Source organism: Salmo trutta, chromosome 14, assembly GCF_901001165.1.
Source record: "Salmo trutta chromosome 14, fSalTru1.1, whole genome shotgun sequence".
Classification (NCBI taxonomy): Eukaryota; Metazoa; Chordata; class Actinopteri; order Salmoniformes; family Salmonidae; genus Salmo; species Salmo trutta.
In genome coordinates this window covers 61598815-61618486 of record NC_042970.1, presented here as the reverse complement: position 1 = coordinate 61618486, position 19672 = coordinate 61598815, and the positions used below count along the sequence as shown (strand labels likewise).

General features: G+C 40.3%; 1 protein-coding gene across 2 annotated transcripts in view; it reads left to right on the top strand.

Annotated features, from left to right (window-relative positions):
- Positions 1-19672, top strand: part of LOC115208533 (striatin) — an 87699-nt gene that overhangs the window by 40651 nt on the left and 27376 nt on the right. For both annotated transcript variants that reach the window (XM_029776663.1, XM_029776662.1), the window contains exon 4: positions 3372-3453. In XM_029776663.1, coding sequence (XP_029632523.1) covers positions 3372-3453 — 82 coding nt within the window. The remainder of the gene's footprint in view (positions 1-3371; positions 3454-19672) is intronic.

Sequence of the window (19672 nt, the reverse complement as noted above, 5' to 3'; positions counted from 1 at the left end):
AAATGTATGGATTATGTGAAGGAAATGCTATAACCACTCCACAGCCACATCTAGCTAAGTGGATGGGTCACTGTTGTCTAGACATGTACACATATTCATGAAATACAATAGATGGCCGTAATCGTCCCCAGACACACCTGGCTGACTTGATGGGTCATGTAATCATCTGGAGAAGTGGAGTCTTTTGTTTAGACATCTAGGTAGCTAGCTAAACAATGAACCGGAATAATCTCAACACCTACTACTACCAATACAAACACTGTCATAGCTGTAGTATGAATCTGCAGGTAGCTAAAGAGCTAACCAACTAGGTTCAATGTTAGCTAGCAAATGGATTAGCAATGCAAATGGATTTCTGATTTGAATATTACTACACAGATCATGCACGTAACTAGCTAACGTTCGCTAGCTAGCGAACAGTACACTTTAACTTGCAATGAAAACGACTTTCTGACAAAATTAGAAACGTATAATATCTGGAAATGTAGTTAGACTGTTACCTGTATACATGGATTAATGCTTCACGGCAGACTGGAACCATTTAACTCTGTTTTGTTTGTAGCTACATTTTGTTTGGCTAGTGTTGTCAAGTCACTCTGGTTCATGCCACACTGACCGTGGCATGTGCAGAAAGTAGCCCATCACTTTTTCCAACTGATCTGTCAATAGCACCTGCTAAATTCAGGGCATCAATGTTGTTGAGAAAAGTATCAAAACTTTTGTAGTTCTCAATGGCTAACGTTATATCTTTCAAAAATGGCACAGTAGAAATGACTATCAACACATGCTGAGCAGTTCATGTAATAGACAGAAGCATGCTACAAGGCAGACCAATCCAAACTCATCTCCCGGCATGTCCAGCACATGCGTAATCTCAGCCATTCATGGCTAGCGGGAAGGTTACTGTCATTTTCCGTGGCTAAACCAACTAGGCTTATAATTTTAAATTTTTTATTTTTAGGGCCCTATGAAATCAGTTTAAAAAAAATCTAAATTCGTTTTTATTTTTCCCAAATTCAGTTTTTTCCGTTTTGAATGTTTCTGAATTCTGTGTTTTACGATTTACGCTAATTTTATCATCAGAAAGAGTGTCTAATTTGAAATGAATAAAACGTTAACAATTTAATAAGATATAACAGTAAATTTGTAATGATGCAACACAACATTGCACTGTTTTTTTTATCAAGGCAAGAGCTTCAATACAGAGTTCTACTAAGTGTTCATTATAAATGAGTAAAAGTAATGCAAGAATCTAGGCAATAATGCAGCAATAGGCAAAACCTATGGAACTACCTTATGAGCTCCCATTGTAAGTTTTCCATCTATCACGGACATCTCCATTGAAGTACATGATTGTCAGCCTCTTTGTGTTGAGCTCGGTGAGTGCCTCGCGCTTGTTTGTGAGTAGAGTGTTGCATTTGCTGAAACTCCTCTCACAGTCGACTGAGCTGACTGGGAAGTAGATGTAGGGCACTGCCACTTCTGCAACTCTTGGGAATCTCTCACTCAGGCCCCTCCAGTAATCAGCAAGCTCCAAAGCAGGTGAGGGCTCACTGGACACACAGTGCTGATAGGCAATCCATTATTCACTGAGGTCTGTTGATGGGCTTGCCATGGGTTTCAGTTGTGTAGGCTTCAATCTTCTTTTCCATGGCTGGAGCCTGCATCGGATCGAACACCCTAGCCAGCCTGTAGACCTCTCTGGCTGCATGTGTGTCTCAGTGCTTTGAGAACTTTGTGAAGGCCAAGTGGATGCATCATGGAGTTGGTCAAGCACCTCCCTCCTCTCTCCAATCCCCATCTTTCTCAATAGCTCGTCTGTCTTGGCACCATACCCTCATGCTTTTGCCGTTCCATTCACTCGGTAGGATCCTACAATCCTCCAATTGTATGCAGACACTGCTGTGGAACGGTGGGTTCCTTCCAGGATTGACAGAGCTGTCATCAGTTTGGAGCAGCCCTCAGAGATGAAGGTTAGCTTAAGAGTGAAGGCCTGCACAATATAGATACAGCGATAGTTAGCTAGATGGAGAGGCAGACAGCTATTGACATTATTATATATATCGTTATATTTCACCACGGTAGCTCATCGTTTGGAATATCACAATTTGCATGCGGACAATTCATATTGCAGAATGTAAATGTAGGCTATTGCAACGGTATATTAATAGGCTGTTAAATTAACTCACCAATGATGAATGCTGCAATCCCTTGCATCTGTCTCGTCAACAACCACCGCAAACTTCTTCCCACGGATCTTCTGTAGAACGGCAGGGGCAGGGGAGTTTGACAGAGGCTGCTCTCATTTTCAGGCAACGCTCCTCCCTTATTTGCAATTCTTCACTAGAAATGGCCGCAGCTTTCTTAACTTTTCTAAGGGGATGTCAGCCTCGGCGCACTCAGCCACAAAGTCCTGAATAAATTCTCGTCTTGAATCTGCTGATGTGCTTGCATGAGTAATGGTTGTTTGAAGAGGCTCTGGCTAACACGGTGCTTTTCCTTGTTCTACACATGGGCTTTAGACTTCAAGTGGTCATCACACGTATTTTTACAGGTCCAATCAATAGTATGTTGACAGAATTTGCAAAACAGCTTACCGCCTGACTCATGATAGGCCCTTGGTTATTGCTCAGCTCTGAATTTAGGGGTTAGCATCACGTTTGAGTTTTTTTTGACGACTTGTTTCTCACAATGACAGCCAAGTTGTGAGGTAAGGGTCCCACGCACGACCCCCCCCCCCCCCCGGAATTATTTCCCTAGGGCTACTCGTCTGTAATTTTACAATTATGAAATCATTTAGGTTACTACAATAATTAGGCCTACTTTAGATTTTTTTTTAAAGCAATTTCAGCCAAGTTATGGAATATTGCAGAATTTTCCATATTTACAGTTGATTCCATTTTTATTACCAAATTCCGCGATTACGTCCGTGTTTTCCACATCGCGGAAATCATAGGGCCCTATATTTGTATTTACGGATGGAATACAAGTTTGTTATTAAAGCACATGAAGGCCTTTCTGCCAAAAAAAACACATTTTCATAAAAAAATTAATGTTTATGTTCAAACGGCTCCCCTGTGAAGTAGTGACATGCGACATATGCCTAGTTTCCTGAAACGAGTCACATTTGCATGTCAAATGTCACAATACTGACATGTTTTGTTCAGATGTACTTTATGCATTCTGACAGTCTAACCTGGATTACACCATGTGTCCTGACCTATGTTTCAATTGGAATTTTGGAATGAAATTGAATGCAGTACAAATACGGTATGTCAGTCCATGCTTCAAGACTGTGAGTGGAGCCTTAATAACACTGTGTATCTCTCTCTTTCTCTGTGTGTCTCATTCTTGTCTCCCCTCTCCATCAGATGAAGGAAATGAAAACGAGGTGCCGAGCCCCCCCAACAGTAGTCAGCTGGGTTGGAAACAAGGACGGCAGCTACTCAGACAGTGAGTGCAACACGCACACCTTTTTTGTCTTAATTGTGCCCTATGGCTGTATACCTTTAAGGGATTTGAGACCTGGTGACCTTCTGATCAGCAGGTTTGCATGGGCGGGAGTTTCGGCTTTCCACGGAGACCTCACCATGTGGAATATTGGCTAATAGACCAATAATAAAGAGCGTTCCAAACCTCTCTGCCAATAAAAGCCAGTTTTCAGTTTTCCCCTCCCCGCTCAGACCACTCCCAGACAGTACTAGCAAAGTTCTTGCTGGAGAAATAGTTTTTTGCCGAAAATATATTTTTGCCAATTTTAATGAAAATCCACTACAATAGGTACTTACCGTAATTTCCGGACTATTGAGCGCACCTGAATATAAGCCGCACCCACTGAATAAAAAAAATATATATATATATTTTGAACATAAATAAGCCGCACATGTCTATAAGCCGCAGGTGCCTACCGGTACATTGAAACAAATTAACTTTACACAGGCTTTAACGAAACACGGCTTGTAACAAAAATAAATAGGCTTTAACGAAACACGGCTTGTAACAAAAAATAAAAAATTAGCAGTAAACAGTAGCCTACCAAGAAAGTCATTGCTCCAGACCAAGCTCCCGTGCAGCAGCTCTATTTCCTTTTCCAACAGCCAGATCAATCGCCTTCAACTTGAAAGCTGCATCATATGCATTTCTCCGTGTCTTTGCCATGATGAGGGTGACAAAATGACTACCGTAATCAGAATGATGGGAAGTTTGAGCGCGCTCGATTTAATCTAAACAGTAAACAAAAAAGTTGTTTGACCTTAACCCGTTCGGCAATTTCATTGGTCTAATGAAAGCTTCATGCCGCCAAAAAACTGAGCACGTCACAGAATGTTTTTTTTTATTTTTTTTAAATTTGAAAGCAGGAAAAATCCTTATTAGCCTCGTCATTGTTTAAGCCGCAAGGTTCAAAGCGTGGGAAAAAAGTAGCGGCTTATAGTCCGGAAATTACGGTACACTGAACAAAAATATAAACGCAACATGTAAAGTTTTGGTCCCATGTTTCATGAGCTGAAATAAAAGATCCCCTACATTTTCCACACACAAAAAGCGTACAAATGTATTTACGTCCCTGTTAGTGAACATTTCTCCTTTGCCAAGATAATCCATCCACCTGACCGGTCTGGCATATCAAGAAGCTGATTAAACAGCATGATCATTACACAGGTGCACCTTGAGCTGGGGACAATAAAAAAGGCCACTTTAAAATGTGTAGTTTAGTCACATCACAATGCCACAGATGTCTCAAGTTTTGAGAGAGCGTGCAATTGTCATGCTGACTGCAGGACTGTCCACCAGAGCTGTTGCCAGATGTTTGAATGTTAATTTCTCTCCGTTGTTTTAAATATGGCAGTACGTCCAACCGGCCTCACAACTGCAGACCACGTGTATGGCATTGTGTGGGTGAGCGGTTTGCTGATGTCAACGTTGTGAACAGAGTGCCCCATGGTGGCGGAGGGGTTATTGTGTGGGCAGGCATAAGCTACGGACAACCAACACAATTGCATTTTTTTCATTGGAAATTTGAATGCACAGAGATATGGTGACGAGGTCCTGAATCCTATTGTCGTGCCATTCATCCGCCGCCATCACCTTATGTTTCTGCATGATAATGCACGGCCCCATGTCGCAAGGATCTGTACACAATTTCTAGAAGCTGAAAATGTCCCAGTTCTTCCATGGCCTGCATATTCACCAGACATGTCACCCATTGAGCATGTTTGGGATGCTCTGGATCGACGTGTTTGACAGCGTGTTCCAGTTCCAGCCAATATCCAGCAACGTCGCACAGCCATTGAAGAGGAGTGGGACAACATTCCACAGGCCACAATCAACAGCCTGATCAACTCTATGCAAAGGAGATGTCACACTGCTTGAGGCAAATGGTGGTCACGTTGTTGCATGGTGCGTTTCTGTTTTTGTTCAGTATAATTGTTACCCAGAAACAATTTGATATTGATATAGAATGGTTGCATTGGGCCTTTTAAATGCAATCCTTTATAATCTATTTCGCAGTGTGCTTTTCTGTCTGTGCAGCTGTGTGAAACTCTCCAGCATCTCATTTCTAGCTGGGAGATGTGTGGCGACGTGTACAATCGATATTATCCTGCATCTGGGTTGTCACAACAACCACTGACTCAATAGGGAAGGCCTCTGGGAGTGGTGTACTGTACGCCACCGTACTGTCTGTGTGTGTGCTTGTCTTTCTATTGACCATCTGTGTGTGTGTGTGGCTGTAGTCATAGGGCACTACCATCAGCTGCAAGTGTCTGTCTTAAGACAAAAAAAGCCAGCGAAGGGAGAAAAATCTTCTGAATGGAGATTAATAGCCTCGGTATGAATAGAGTAAGGGAGTAATCCCCCTGAGACTGGTGGGACGTGTGGATCGTCAGACACATACGCACGCACACACAGAGACATATAGAGCAACACACACAGAGTAAAATTCACGCACACACTTACACTTGATACACACACACGCAGACACACACACACACACACACAGAGAAAGAGCGATATACACATGTTGAGACACTCACATACTGTTTGTTACTCCTATCATGTGAGTACAAAGGGGTGTGAAAGCTGTTAAAGGTTTGTACTTTGGTGCCCTCTGGGTGTCAAAAGTAGTCAGGACATAGAATGAGCGGAAGGGGGATACACAGAGAGAGAGTGTGCATGCTTGTCTGTGTGTGTGCGGGCTTGTCTGTGTGTGTGCGGGCTTGTCTGTGTGTGTGCGGGCTTGTCTGTGTGTGTGCGGGCTTGTCTGTGTGTGTGCATGCTTGTCTGTGTGTGCGCATGCTTGTCTGTGTGTGTGTGTGCGGGCTTGTCTGTGTGTGTGTGTGCGGGCTTGTCTGTGTGTGTGTGTGTGTGCGGGCTTGTCTGTGTGTGTGTGTGTGTGTGTGTGTGCGGGCTTGTCTGTGTGTGTGTGTGTGTGTGTGTGTGTGTGCGGGCTTGTCTGTGTGTGTGTGCGGGCTTGTCTGTGTGTGCGTGCATGCTTGCGTGCAAACAAATGATCAAATTTAAGACAGAGAATCGTTATTGTCTTTACCGGAGATAAACAAAAAGAACGCGCTGTCTCGGCCATGCACTTGGAAACACTACAGCCAAAATGCAAGCCACTTAGAAAAACTACAACTTCTCCCTCATTTTTCTTTAAACCAGCCTGAAACTCTTTCTAAAGACTGTTGACATCTAGTGGAAGCCCTAGGAACTGCAATTTGGGAGGGTTTTGCCTTATAATAAAAATGCCAGCCATTGAAATCAGTGGTAGGCTGAATAATTTTTTTGGGGGGATGGTTTGTCCTTGGGGTTTTGCCTGCCGTTTCAGTTATGTTATACTCAGACATTATTTTAACAGTTTTAGAAACTTTAGAGTGTTTTCTATCCAATTCTACCAATTATATGCATATCCTAGCTTCTGGGCCTGAGTAGCAGGCAGTTTACTTTGGGCACGCTTTTCATCCGGACGTAAAAATACCACCCCCTATCCCAAAGAAGTTAATATCGATTAATTATTGCAATAATGAGGCTGGTCGACCCCCCCCCCCCCCCCGCCCACCCCCCTCCACCCGCTAAGTGTTGGACCGAGTAACCTAACCTTTAAACAAATGCAGAGTTCTATATATAGCTGACACAAACAATGCTCAGTCATGGTTGGTTCAACCCCCCTCATGCAGATTGGGGCATCATAAGCCACTCTGCATTCATCCTGTCGTTATCTGCACGTGGGTTGTTGTCTTATCCCCACTCTGGCTTAGCTTCCCAGATGCAAGGATGATTTTGAGACAATGAGGGATTGTTCTACTCCTAAGCTGTCTCTTGTAAAACACATTATTGTCTATGTAATGCAATCTTTAACTCATTTGTCAGCTCAAGCCGTCTCCAGTGACCATACGCCCAGATGAGTTGCAGGAAACTAGTGGAAACCATCTCTTTACAGAAACACAGGATTAGACATAACAGAAATGTCCTATTTAAGTATTAATTGCTAACTATTAATATCAAACAAACCAGGTAAATATGTAATTTTTCTATCACATTCACCCATTTTGAGAATTCTTAACTTAAAGGTAAAGTTACAAGGTTTAAAAATACATTTCTTCCGTTTAGTGCTGAACATGACACAGGACAAGCATCATGATCCCACTATGTATAAGGCATCGCCTATGGAATCTATGGTGCCATTAGCATATACCTGCTTTAGTTCCTGAGCTTTATTTTTATTTTATTTAACCTTTATTTAACTAGGCACGTCAGTTAAGAACAAATTCTTATTTACTTTGACGGCCTAGAAACAGTGGGTTTGTCAGCTCGGGGGTTCGATCTAGCAACCTTTCGGTTACTGGCCCAACGCTCTAACCACTAGGCTACCTGCTGCCCCATTATCATTAAACATTTCAATTTGGTAACGAATATAAATAGATTAGGATCAGTTTCAGGATCAGAGTTCACCCCTTCATTCACCAAGGCATGCTGAGAATACTCTCAACATAGTACACAACTTCTTTACCAATGTCATCATTAGCATAACAATAATAAAAACAATCGATCCATAATACTTTAATTGCTCCACTCATATAGTTTTTAACAAACTAAAACTTACTAAAATCAGTCAGTTCTAAAAATCATTCAGTTTCCAAATCACAATTCAAAACCCAATTAATTATCAAACATTTTGAATGACCTTGCTCAGTGATTCACATTGATTCTAACACTCAAAATGAAAACCCTCACTTTAACATACATCAACACTGGCAGAATGTACATTTATATTACTATCTATTAATCTCGTAATTCTAGTATTAAGTTTCTCGCCAGGGTTATAATTGCAGTTCAGTTTCTCAATGCATTCTTAGCCAAAATTACTATAAATGTAGCAGTGTATAAACCTCAATCAACCTGATAGTCTAAATCAATTACAGGCCCCTCCCTATCCCGGCACTCAATCTTCTGGCATTTCTTAATTTTTCTTCTTCAGATAGCTTCAACTGGATGCTGTACACCGGTTGCTGGCTCGGACTCGGTCTCTCGATAGAAGTGGTGCAGGACCTGGCCATAGTGAACGCTATTTCTTGAGACGGTTAGAGGGGTTTTTGAGGTCCACACCCTGTTTGTTCAAATTCCCTTCCATGCATCTAGATACCATCTGTAGTCACAATCCATAATCTCGAGAAAGGACAGATAAAAACAACAGTTGAAGTTGGAAATTTACATACACCTTAGCCAAATACATTTAAACTCAGTTTTTCACAATTCCTGACATTTAATCCTAGTAAACATTCCCTGTTTTATGTCAGTTAGGATCACCACTTTATTTTAAGAATGTGAAATGTCAGAATAATAGTAGAGAGAAGGATTTATTTCAGCTTTTATTTCTTTCATCACATTCCCAGGGGGCCAGAAGTTTACATACACTCAATTAGTATTTGGGAGCATTGCCTTTAAATTATTTAACTTGGGTCAGACATTTCGGGTAGCCTTCCACGGGCTTCCCACAATAAGTTGGGTGAATCTTGGCCCATTCCTCCTGACAGAGCTGGTGTAACTGAGTCAGGTTTGCAGGCCTCCTTGCTCGCACACACTTTTTCAGGATTGAGGTCAGGGCTTTGTGATGGCCACTCCAATACCTTGACTTTGTTGTCCTTAAGCCATTTTGCCACAACTTTGGAAGTATGCTTGGGGTCATTGTCCAATTGGAAGACCCATTTGTGACCAAGCTTTAACTTCCTGACTGATGTCTTGAGATGTTGCTTCAATATAGCCACATCATTTTTCTTCCTCATGATGCCATCTATTTTGTGAAGTTCACCAGTCCCTCCTGCAGCAAAGCACCCACACAACATGAGGCTGCCACCCCCGTGCTTCACGGTTGGGATGGTGTTCTTCAGCTTGCAAGCGTCCCCCTTTTTCCTCCAAACATAACGATGGTCATAATGGCCAAACAGTTCCATTTTTGTTTCATCCGACCAGAGGACATTTCTCCAAAAAGTACGATCTTTGTCCCCATGTGCAGTTGCAAACCGTAGTCTGGCTTTTTACTGGCGTCTTTGGAGCAGTGGCTTCTTCCTTGCTGAGTGGCCTTTCAGGTTATGTACTTGTTTTACTGTGGATATAGATACTTTTGTACCTGTTTCCTCCAGCAACTTCACAAGGTCCTTTGCTGTTGTTCTGGGATTGATTTGCACTTTTCGCACCAACGTACGTTCATCTCTAGGAGACAGAACGCATCTCCTTCCTGAGCGTTATGATGGCTGCGTGGTCCCATGGTGTTTATACTTGCGCACTATTGTTTGTACAGATGAACATGGTACCTTCGGGTGTTTGGAAATTGCTCCCAAGGATGAACCAGACTTGTCTTGGCTGATTTATTTTGATTTGCCCATGATGTCAAGCAAAGAGGCACCGAGTTTGAAGGTAGGCCAAGGAATACATCCATAGGTACACCTCCAATTGACTCAAATGATGTCAATTAGCCTATCAGAAGCTTTTAAAGCCATGACATTTTCTGGAATATTCCAAGCTGTTTAATGGCACAGTCAATTTAGTGTATGTAAACGTCTGACACACTGGAATTGTGATACAGTGAATTATAAGTGAAATAATAATAATAATCTGTCTTTAAACCATTGTTGGAGAAATTGCTTGTGCCAAGCACAAAGTAGATGCCCAAACCGGCTTGCGAAAACTGTAGTTTGTTAACCTGTTGAGGACAGACGTTCCACTAGCCAACAGCCAATGGCATCGCACGGCGCGAAATACAAAACCAACAAGAACCCTTAGCCAACAGCCAATGGCATCGCAAGGCGCAAAATACTAAACCAACTAAAATACCACAATTCAATTTTCTCAAACAATCAACTATTTTACACCATTTTAAAGATAAGACTCTCGTTAATCTAACCACATTGTCCGATTTCAAAAAGGCTTTACAGCAAAAGCAAAACATTAGATTATGTTAGGAGAGTACATAGACCCAAATAATCACACAGCCATTTTCCAAGCAAGCATATATGTCACATAAACCAAAACCACAGCTAAATGCAGCACTAACCTTTGATAATCTTCATCAGATGACACTCCTAGGACATTATGTTATACAATACATGCATGTTTTGTTCAATCAAGTTCATATTTATATCAAAAACCAGCTTTTTACATTGGCATGTGATGTTCAGAACTAGCATACCCACCGAAAACTTCCGGTGAATTTCATAAATTACTCATGATAAAAGTTGACAAAATACATAACAATTATTTTAAGAATTATAGATACAGAACTCCTTTATGCAATCGCTATGTCCGATTTTAAAATAGCTTTTCGGCGAAAGCAATGCAATATTCTGAGTACATAGCTCGGCCATCACGGCTAGCTATTTTGACATCCGCCAACTTCAGGGTCACCTAAACTCAGAATTACTATTAGAAAAATTGGATTACCTTTGCTGTTCTTCGTCAGAATGCACTCCCAGGACTTCTACTTCAACAACAAATGTTGTTTTGGTTCCAAATAATCCATAGTTATATCCAAATACCTCCGTTTTGTTCTTGCGTTCAGGTCACTATCCGAAGGGTAATGCGTGAGCGCATTTCGTTACAAAAAATGTCAAAATTTTCCATTACCGTACTTAGAAGCATGTCAAACGCTGTTTAAAATAAAATTGTATGCTTTTTTTCTCGTAAAATAGCGATAATATTCCAACCGGGCAACGTTATATTCATTCAAAGGCTGAAAGAAAAAAATGGAGTAGTCTCGTGAACGCGCATCTCAGTGTCACTGTCCCCAGGCTGACCACTCACAAACTCTGCTGCTGTACTTTGCCCAGAGACAGCAGACACCCCATTCCACTTTCTGGTGGCTTTAGAGAGCCAATGGGAGCCTTAGAAAGTGTCACGTTACAGCACAGATGCTGTAATGTCGATAGAGATGCAACAGAAGGACAACAAATTGTCAGACAGGGCACTTCCTGTATGGAATCTTCTCAGGTTTTGGCCTGACATATGAGTTCTGTTACTCACAGACACCATTCAAACAGTTTTAGAAACCTTAGTGTTTTTTCTATCCAAATCTACTAATTATATGCATATTCTAGTTTCTGGGCAGGAGTAGTAACCAGATTAAATCGGGTACGTTTTTTCCAGCCGTGAAAATACTGCCCCCTATCCCAAAGAAGTTAACAAGAAATTTGTGGAGTGGTTGAAAAACGATTTTTAATGACTCCAGTGTATGTAAACTACCGACTTCAACTGTAGTTCAGGTCGTTTCTGATTCAGGAATCAGATCAGGAAAGAAATCCAAACAAATGATCTACTGTATGACAAATTATTACTACTACCAATATTCTTAATCCAATGTTTAAAACACATCACATTCTGTTGAAACAGTTTTCCCATATTGGTTTATACTCCCCTTATCACACTGTCAACCTCATTGCAGAGTCATAGGACCAGTCACAGGGTCAGGGAGTTATCCTGATCATCCAGCAGACCCAATCTGGTGAGATTTTCAAAACAGAACACACAGCGCAACAATACGCTCATTCATATATTACTCGATGCATTCCTACATATCGCTCAATGTGTGTAAATTTCAATCCAAAACCCTCAAAAGACTGGTAATTCCCCCATTTTGACACATGACTCACCATTGTGACTGTAAAAACAACAGCACTGCAAATCAAATTGGAATTACTACCCTTAATAACAAAAACAATTATCGTTTGTACTAGACGTCAACCGATTATGATTTTTCAACGCCGATGCCGATTATTGGAGGACCAAAAAAAGCCGATACCGATTAATCGGCTGATGTTTTCAGATTTTTTACATTTTTATTATTATTATTTTTGTACTATTTTATTATTATTATTATTATTTTGTTGTAATAATGACAATTACAACAATACTGAATGAACACTTATTTTAACTGAATATAATACATCAATAAAATCTATTTAGCCTCAAATAAATAATGAAACATGTTCAATTTTGTTTAAATAATGCAAAAACAAAGTGTTGGAGAAGAAAGTAAAAGTGCAATGTGTGCCATGTAAAAAAGCTAACGTTTAAGTTCCTTGCTCAGAACATGAGAACATATGAAAGCTAGTGGTTCCTTTGAACATGAGTCTTCAATATTCCCAGGTAAGAAGTTTTAGGTTGTAGTTATTAAAGGAATTATAGGACTATTTCTCTCTATACCATTTGTATTTCATATACCTTTGACTATTGGATGTTCTTATAGGCACTTTAGTATTGCCAGTGTAACAGTATAGCTTCCGTCCCTCTCCTCACTCCTACCTGGGCTCGAACCAGGAACACATCAACAACAGCCACCCTTGAAGCAGCGTTACCCATGCAGAGCAAGGGGAACAACTACTCCATGTCTCAGAGCGAGTGACGTTTGAAACGCTATTAGCGTGCACCCGCTAACTAGCTAGCCATTTCACATCGGTTACACCAGCCTAATCTTGGGAGTTGATAGGCTTGAAGTCATAAACAGCGCAATGCTTGAAGAATTGCGAAGAGCTGCTGGCAAAACGCACGAAGATGCTGTTTGAATGAATGCTTACGAGCCTGCTGCTGCCTACCATCGCTCAGTCAGACTGCTCTATCAAATATCAAATCATAGACTTAATTATAACATAATAACACACAGAAATACGAGGCTTGGTCATTAATATGGTCGAATCCGGAAACTATCATTTCGAAAACGAACTGTTTATTATTTCAGTGAAATACGGAATCGTTCCGTGTTTCATCTAACGGGTGGCATCCCTAAGTCTACATATTCCTGTTACATTGCACAACCTTCAATGTTATGTCATAATTATGTATAATTCTGGCAAATTATTTACGGCCTTTAAAGAAAGGCATTGATGTTTATGGTTAGGTACATTGGTGCAACGACAGTGTTTGTTTTTTTGCAAATGTGCTTGTTAAATCATCACCCGTTTGTCGAAGTAGGCTGTGATTTGATGAGAAATTAACAGGCACCGCATCGATTATATGCAACGCAGGACACGTTAGATAAACTAGTAATATCATCAACCATGTGTAGTTAACTAGTGATTATGTTAAGATTGATAGTTTTTTATAAGATAAGTTTAATGCTAGCTTGCGACTTACCTTGGCTTCTTGCTGCCCTCGCGTAACAGGTCGTCAGCTTGCCATGCAGGCTCCTCGTGGAGTGCATTGTTTAGCAGGTGGTTAGAGCGTTGGACTAGTAACCGGAAGGTTGCAAAAACGAATCCCCCCTGAACAAGGCAGTTAACCCCCGTTCCTAGGCCGTCATTAAAAATAAGAATGTGTTCTTAATCTGACTTGCCTAGTTAAATAAAGGTGTAAAAAAAAAAAAAGGCTAATCGGTGGCCAGAAATACCGATTATCGATTGTTATGAAAACTTGAAAGCGGCCCTAATTAATCGGCCATTCCGATTAATCGGTCGACCTCTAATTTGTACCCATAACTTTATAGTAAAAATAGACTAGAGACAGGTCTATCCTTCTCGTGGTCCTATTAGTTATAAAACTTCTCCGTAATTATCAGTATTAAATATGACCTTTAAATCATCATCCAGTCATCTCGGCTTTCCAGTGAGGGCGATCAAACCACACTAGATAGTCAGGTCAGAGGTCATTCAAACCCTTCAAAAAAGTGTTTCTGTCTATATTAGATTAATTATATAAAAACAGTCAAAGCATTTCATACATTTCTATTTCCAGGTTCACAGTAAGTTTCTTCACATGTTCAATTAAAACTCAAAAAATAATAACTTCAGAAAATTTCGTGTGTGTGAATGTCCCTTTAACATACCCAAATAAAATGGAACACTCACAATAAATCAGACATAGTAGTTTTTAAAATCACAAACAAATATAAAACAAAAATGGCCAGGCCTTATTTAATTTGGTAACTCCTCTTTAACACCGAATCCAGATACCTTTATTCCTATAAAACTGCTGAATATCACTAACCCCTCTCCCAAGACCATAGCCTCAGGAGACATTTCAAAGTGAGAGAGAAATGTTTACACAATTCTCCTGGAAGAGAAAGTGTCAATTTCTTTAGCATTCACTATACTAATATCATAATCAGCAACCCAAATGTTTTAACTACAAACAAAACATAATGATAAGTCCATTGTACTCCCTCAAATCATTCATCATTTGTTTTAATGTACCCCAACGTTTATGTGCTCTTAATTTAGCGTGCAACGTATCTTGCCACTGAGTCTGACAATTCACTCCCATATCGTATTATTTGACTGGTCTCTCCATTAATAACCATGTAAACTTATCCTGGTATCATTACTAGACCAATGTCCAACAACGCATATGTAACAGCTGTTTCGCCATAGATTGTTCCTGTTGCCACTCTAAATGTAATACCTTTTTCTGTCGCAAATGTAGTGTGGTGGTTAATTTCTTTACTATCAAATGAGGAGACAAACTTATCACACAAGTCAGAGTTATACTTAAACTAAATCTTTAATCACTTATTAACTTCTTGGGGCTATGTGGGACGTTAGCGTGCCCCCCGTGGCGCACCCTATCAACAGCAGGTGCATTTCAAGAGCGGCAAATTTGAAACCAAATAAATGTCAAAATTCAAATTTCTCAAACATACAACTAACTTACAGCCTTTGAAAGATAAACATCTCCTTAATCTAACCACGTTGTCCGATTTCAAAAAGGTTTTACGGGGAAAGCATAAAGTTAGGTTATGTTAGGAGAGTACATTGACAATAGCTGTGTGTAATGTATTGTCGATTCAAAGACAGGCGGCACCAAAACCATAAAATCAGCTAAAATTATGCACTAACCTTTTACAATCTCCATCAGATGACACTCCTAGGACATTATGTTAGACAATGCATGCATCTTTAGTTCTATCAAGTTCATATTTATATCTAAAAACAGCGTTTTACTATGGCGTTGATGTTCAGGAAATCGTTTCCCTCCAATACCGGCAGTCAAGTCATGACAACAAAATAATTAATTAATATTAGAAAACATTGGTAAAATATTATATTGTCATTCAAAGAATTATAGATTTACATCTCTTGAACGCAATGGACTTGCCAGATTTAAAATTAACCTTACTGGGAAATCACACTTTGCAATAATCTGAGCACTGCGCCCAGAAAAATACGCATTGCGATACAGACTAACCGCCATGTTGGAGAGATCTAAAATCGAAAATACTATGTCCACCTGGCCATGCTGCTGCTCCAGTTTCAACTGTTCTGCCTGCGGCTACGGAACCCTGACCTGTTTCACCGGACGTGCTTGTTGCACCCTCGATAATTACTATGATTATTATTATTTGACCATGCTGGTCATTTACGAACATTTTAACATCTTGACCATGTTCTGTTATAATATCCACCCGGCACAGCCAGAAGAGGACTGGCCACCCCTCATAGCCTGGTTCCTCTCTAGGTTTCTTCCTAGGTTTTTGGCCTTTCTCAGGAGTTTTTCCTAGGGAGTTTTTCCCAGCCACCGTGCTTCTTTCACATGCATTGCTTGCTGTTTGGGGTTTTAGGCTGGGTTTCTGTACAGCACTTTGAGATTTCAGCTGATGTACGAAGGGCTATATAAATAAATTTGATTTGATTATGTAAATAATCCATTACCTTTGATTCTCTTCATCAGATGTCACTTCCAAAGAATCCCAGGTCCATAACGAATGTAGTTTTGTTCAAAAAAGCTCATCGTTTATGTCCAAAAACCTCCGTGTTGTTAGCACATGATCTAAGCCAGCCGGACTTCACTTCATTTCACGAACGGAAAAAATATATTTACGTTCGTTCAAACATGTCAAACGTTGTATCGCATAAATCATTAGGGCCTTTTTTACCAGAACATGAATAAAATTCAAGGCGGACCATTGGGTTCTCTTTTAAAACGTTTCGGAATGAGAGTACCCACCATCAACTCGCGCGCAAGGTGTCTAATGGGCCATCACAGTTCCAAGGCTCTTATTCGGTCAGATCTCACTGTAGAAGACTCAAAACACTTTGTAAAGGCTGGGGACATCTTGTGGAAGCAATAGGAAGTGCCAAAACATTCCTCACCCCCTTTGTTTTTCAATGGTATAGGCTTAAAGTCAATTCAACACATCAGGTATCCACTTCCTGTCAGAATCTGTCTCAGGGTTTTGCCTGCCAAATGAGTTCTGTTATACTCACAGACACCATTCAAACAGTTTTTGAAACTTTAGGGTGTTTTCTATCCATATATAATAAGTATATGCATATTGTAGTTACTGGGTAGGATTAGTAACCAGATTAAATCGGGTACATTTTTTTATCCAGCCGTGAAAATACTGCCCCCTATACCCTAACAGGTTAATAAGGGAGCAGATCAATACAACACACACACATAAAGTGAATCGATTGAGTGCTCTACGATAATGATGGCTGGTCGATGATTCACGCTCAGATGATTCGTTGAGAGCCCCGAGACAAAAGTACAAAGGTCTTTTATAGCCAAGATACACTCCTTTCAACCTGCATGACGAACAACCGATATATAGAATGTCACAAGGTTAAGACCTGTATGAAAGATACCTATAATACATAGCAGACAGTATCTGCTGTGTCAACAGTTTTCATTGTGTAGAGACCAGTGTCTGGCCCTCCGACTCCAAACTGGAGTCATCTCTCCCTGGTACGGTATAGAACAGAAACATTAACTCATGCTCTGGCATGCTCTTTAGGTTTTATCACCCAAAAGACATCTTAAATCTCCTGTCAGTGTTATCTCCCAGAGGGCCATCCTCAGTAGAACACATACAGTATATAGAACACTCTATTATGTTGCATAAAACAACCATTTCATGCAATAAAAGTATTATAACATAATCTTGCAATTTTTCCACCATAGTAGTCAATTTCTCAGCGTAAAGAATCAATATTTGATCACAGGCATCTAATAAAAAGTTGTTTGACACGTGGTCTCCACGTCTCCCTTAATTAACAAACATACTGTATTGGACTTCCATCAGTCCTGGAAGCCAGAATCCTATTCAAGACACATCAGATAATACCGTGTTCCATTAAGTGGAATCGACCCTGTCTAAAATAAACAATCCCAGAGCCCCTTTCCGGTAATCCTATCAGTTTAACCTGTTGCATTAATTTAGTAAAATGGAAAACTGTTTAACAAATGTACAACCTTTACAAAACCAAGAAACAATAATCAGAAACTGTCAAAGAATGTTTCTCATACCTCTACTTCAAATGTCCCACTGCCTGCTCGCTTTCAACCACAGCTAATTTGTTTTACAATCTCATGGCTCAATCCCTCTACTCATCATTTAACCTTGTATTATTAAAATATCGCCTCATTAGAGTGCTATAAAAATCACTAATAACCTACAGGGGCTTGCAAAAGTATTCACCCCTCCTCCCTTCGCTTGGCATTTTTTCCTATTTTGTTGCCTTACAACCTGTAATTAAAATAGATTTTTGGGGGGTTTGTATCATTTGATTTACACAACATGCCTACCACTTTGAAGATGCAAAATATTTTTGATTGTGAAACAAACAAGAAATAAGACAAAAAAAACTGAACTTGAGCGTGCATAACTGTTCACCCCCCAAAGTCAATACTTTGTAGAGCCACCATTTGCAGCAATTACAGCTGGAAGTCTCTTGGGGTATGTCTCTATAATCTTGGCACATCTAGCCACTGGGATTTGAAGGCAAAACTGCTTCAGCTCCTTCAAGTTGGATGGGTTCCGCTGGTGTACAGCAATCTTTAATTCATACCACAAATTCTCTATTGGATTGAGGTCTGGGCTTTGACTATGCCATTCCAAGACATTTAAATGTTTCCCCTTAAACCACTCGAGTGTTGCTTTAGCAGTATGCTTAGGGTCATTGTCCTGCTGGAAGGTGAACCTCCTTCCCAGTCTCAAATCTCTGGAAGACTGAAACAGGCTTCCTTCAATAATTTCCCTGTGTTTCGCGCCATCCATCATTCCTTCAATTCTGACCAGTTTCCCAGTCCCTGCCAATGAAAAACATCCCCACAGCATGATGCTGCCATCACCATGCTTCGCTGTGGGGATGGTGTTCTCAGGGTGATGAGAGGTGTTGGGTTTGCACCAGACATAGCATTTTCCTTGATGGCCAAAAAGCTAAATTTTAGTCTCATCTAACCAGAGTACCTTCTTCCATATTTTTGGAGAGTCTCCCACATGCCTTTTGGTGAACATCAAACGTGTTTGCTTATTTTTTTATTTTAAGCAATGGCTTTTTTTCTGGCCACTCTTCCATAAAGCCCAGCTCTGTGGAGTGTACGACTTATAATGGTCCAATGGACAGATACTCCAATCTCCGCTGTGGAGCTTTGCAGCTCCTCCAGGGTTATCTTTGGTCTCTTTGTTGCCTCTGATTAATGCCCTCCTTGCGTGGTCCTTGGGTTTTGGTGGGTGGCCATCTCTTGGCAGGTTTGTTGTGGTGCCATATTATTGACATTTTTTAAGAATGGATTTAATGGTGCTCTGTGGGATGTTCAAAGTTTCAGATATTTTTTATTACCCAACCCTGATCTGTACTTCTCCACAGCTTTGTCGCTGACCTGTTTGGGGAGCTTCTTGGTCTTCATAGTGCCGCTTGATTGGGGGTGCCCCTTTCTTAGTGGATTTGCAGACTCTGGGGCCTTTCAGAACAGGTGTATATATACTGAGATCATGTGACCGATTATGTGATACTTAGATTGCACACAGGTGGACTTTATTTAACTATTTTTGTGACTTCTGAAGGTAATTGGTTGCACCAGATCTTATTTAGTGGCTTCATAGCAAAGGTGGTGAATACATATGCACGCACCACTTTTCTGTGGTTTAAAAAAATATATATGTTTAACTAGTTATTTTTTTTCATTTCACTTCACCAATTTGGACTATTTTGTCTATGTCCATTACATGAAATCCAAATAAAAATCATTATAAATTACAGGTTGTAATTAAACAAAATAGGAAAAACACCAAGGGGGTGAATACTTTTGCAAGGCACTGTATTACCATTCACATACTGTCAACACTCATTAAGTTTACATCAATCCTCCTTATCAATATTACAAAAGAATGTATACCAACCTTTGCTTTACACTCATTAAACATCTGTTATTTTAAGATTAACTTGTAATGCTCAAATGTATAACATACATC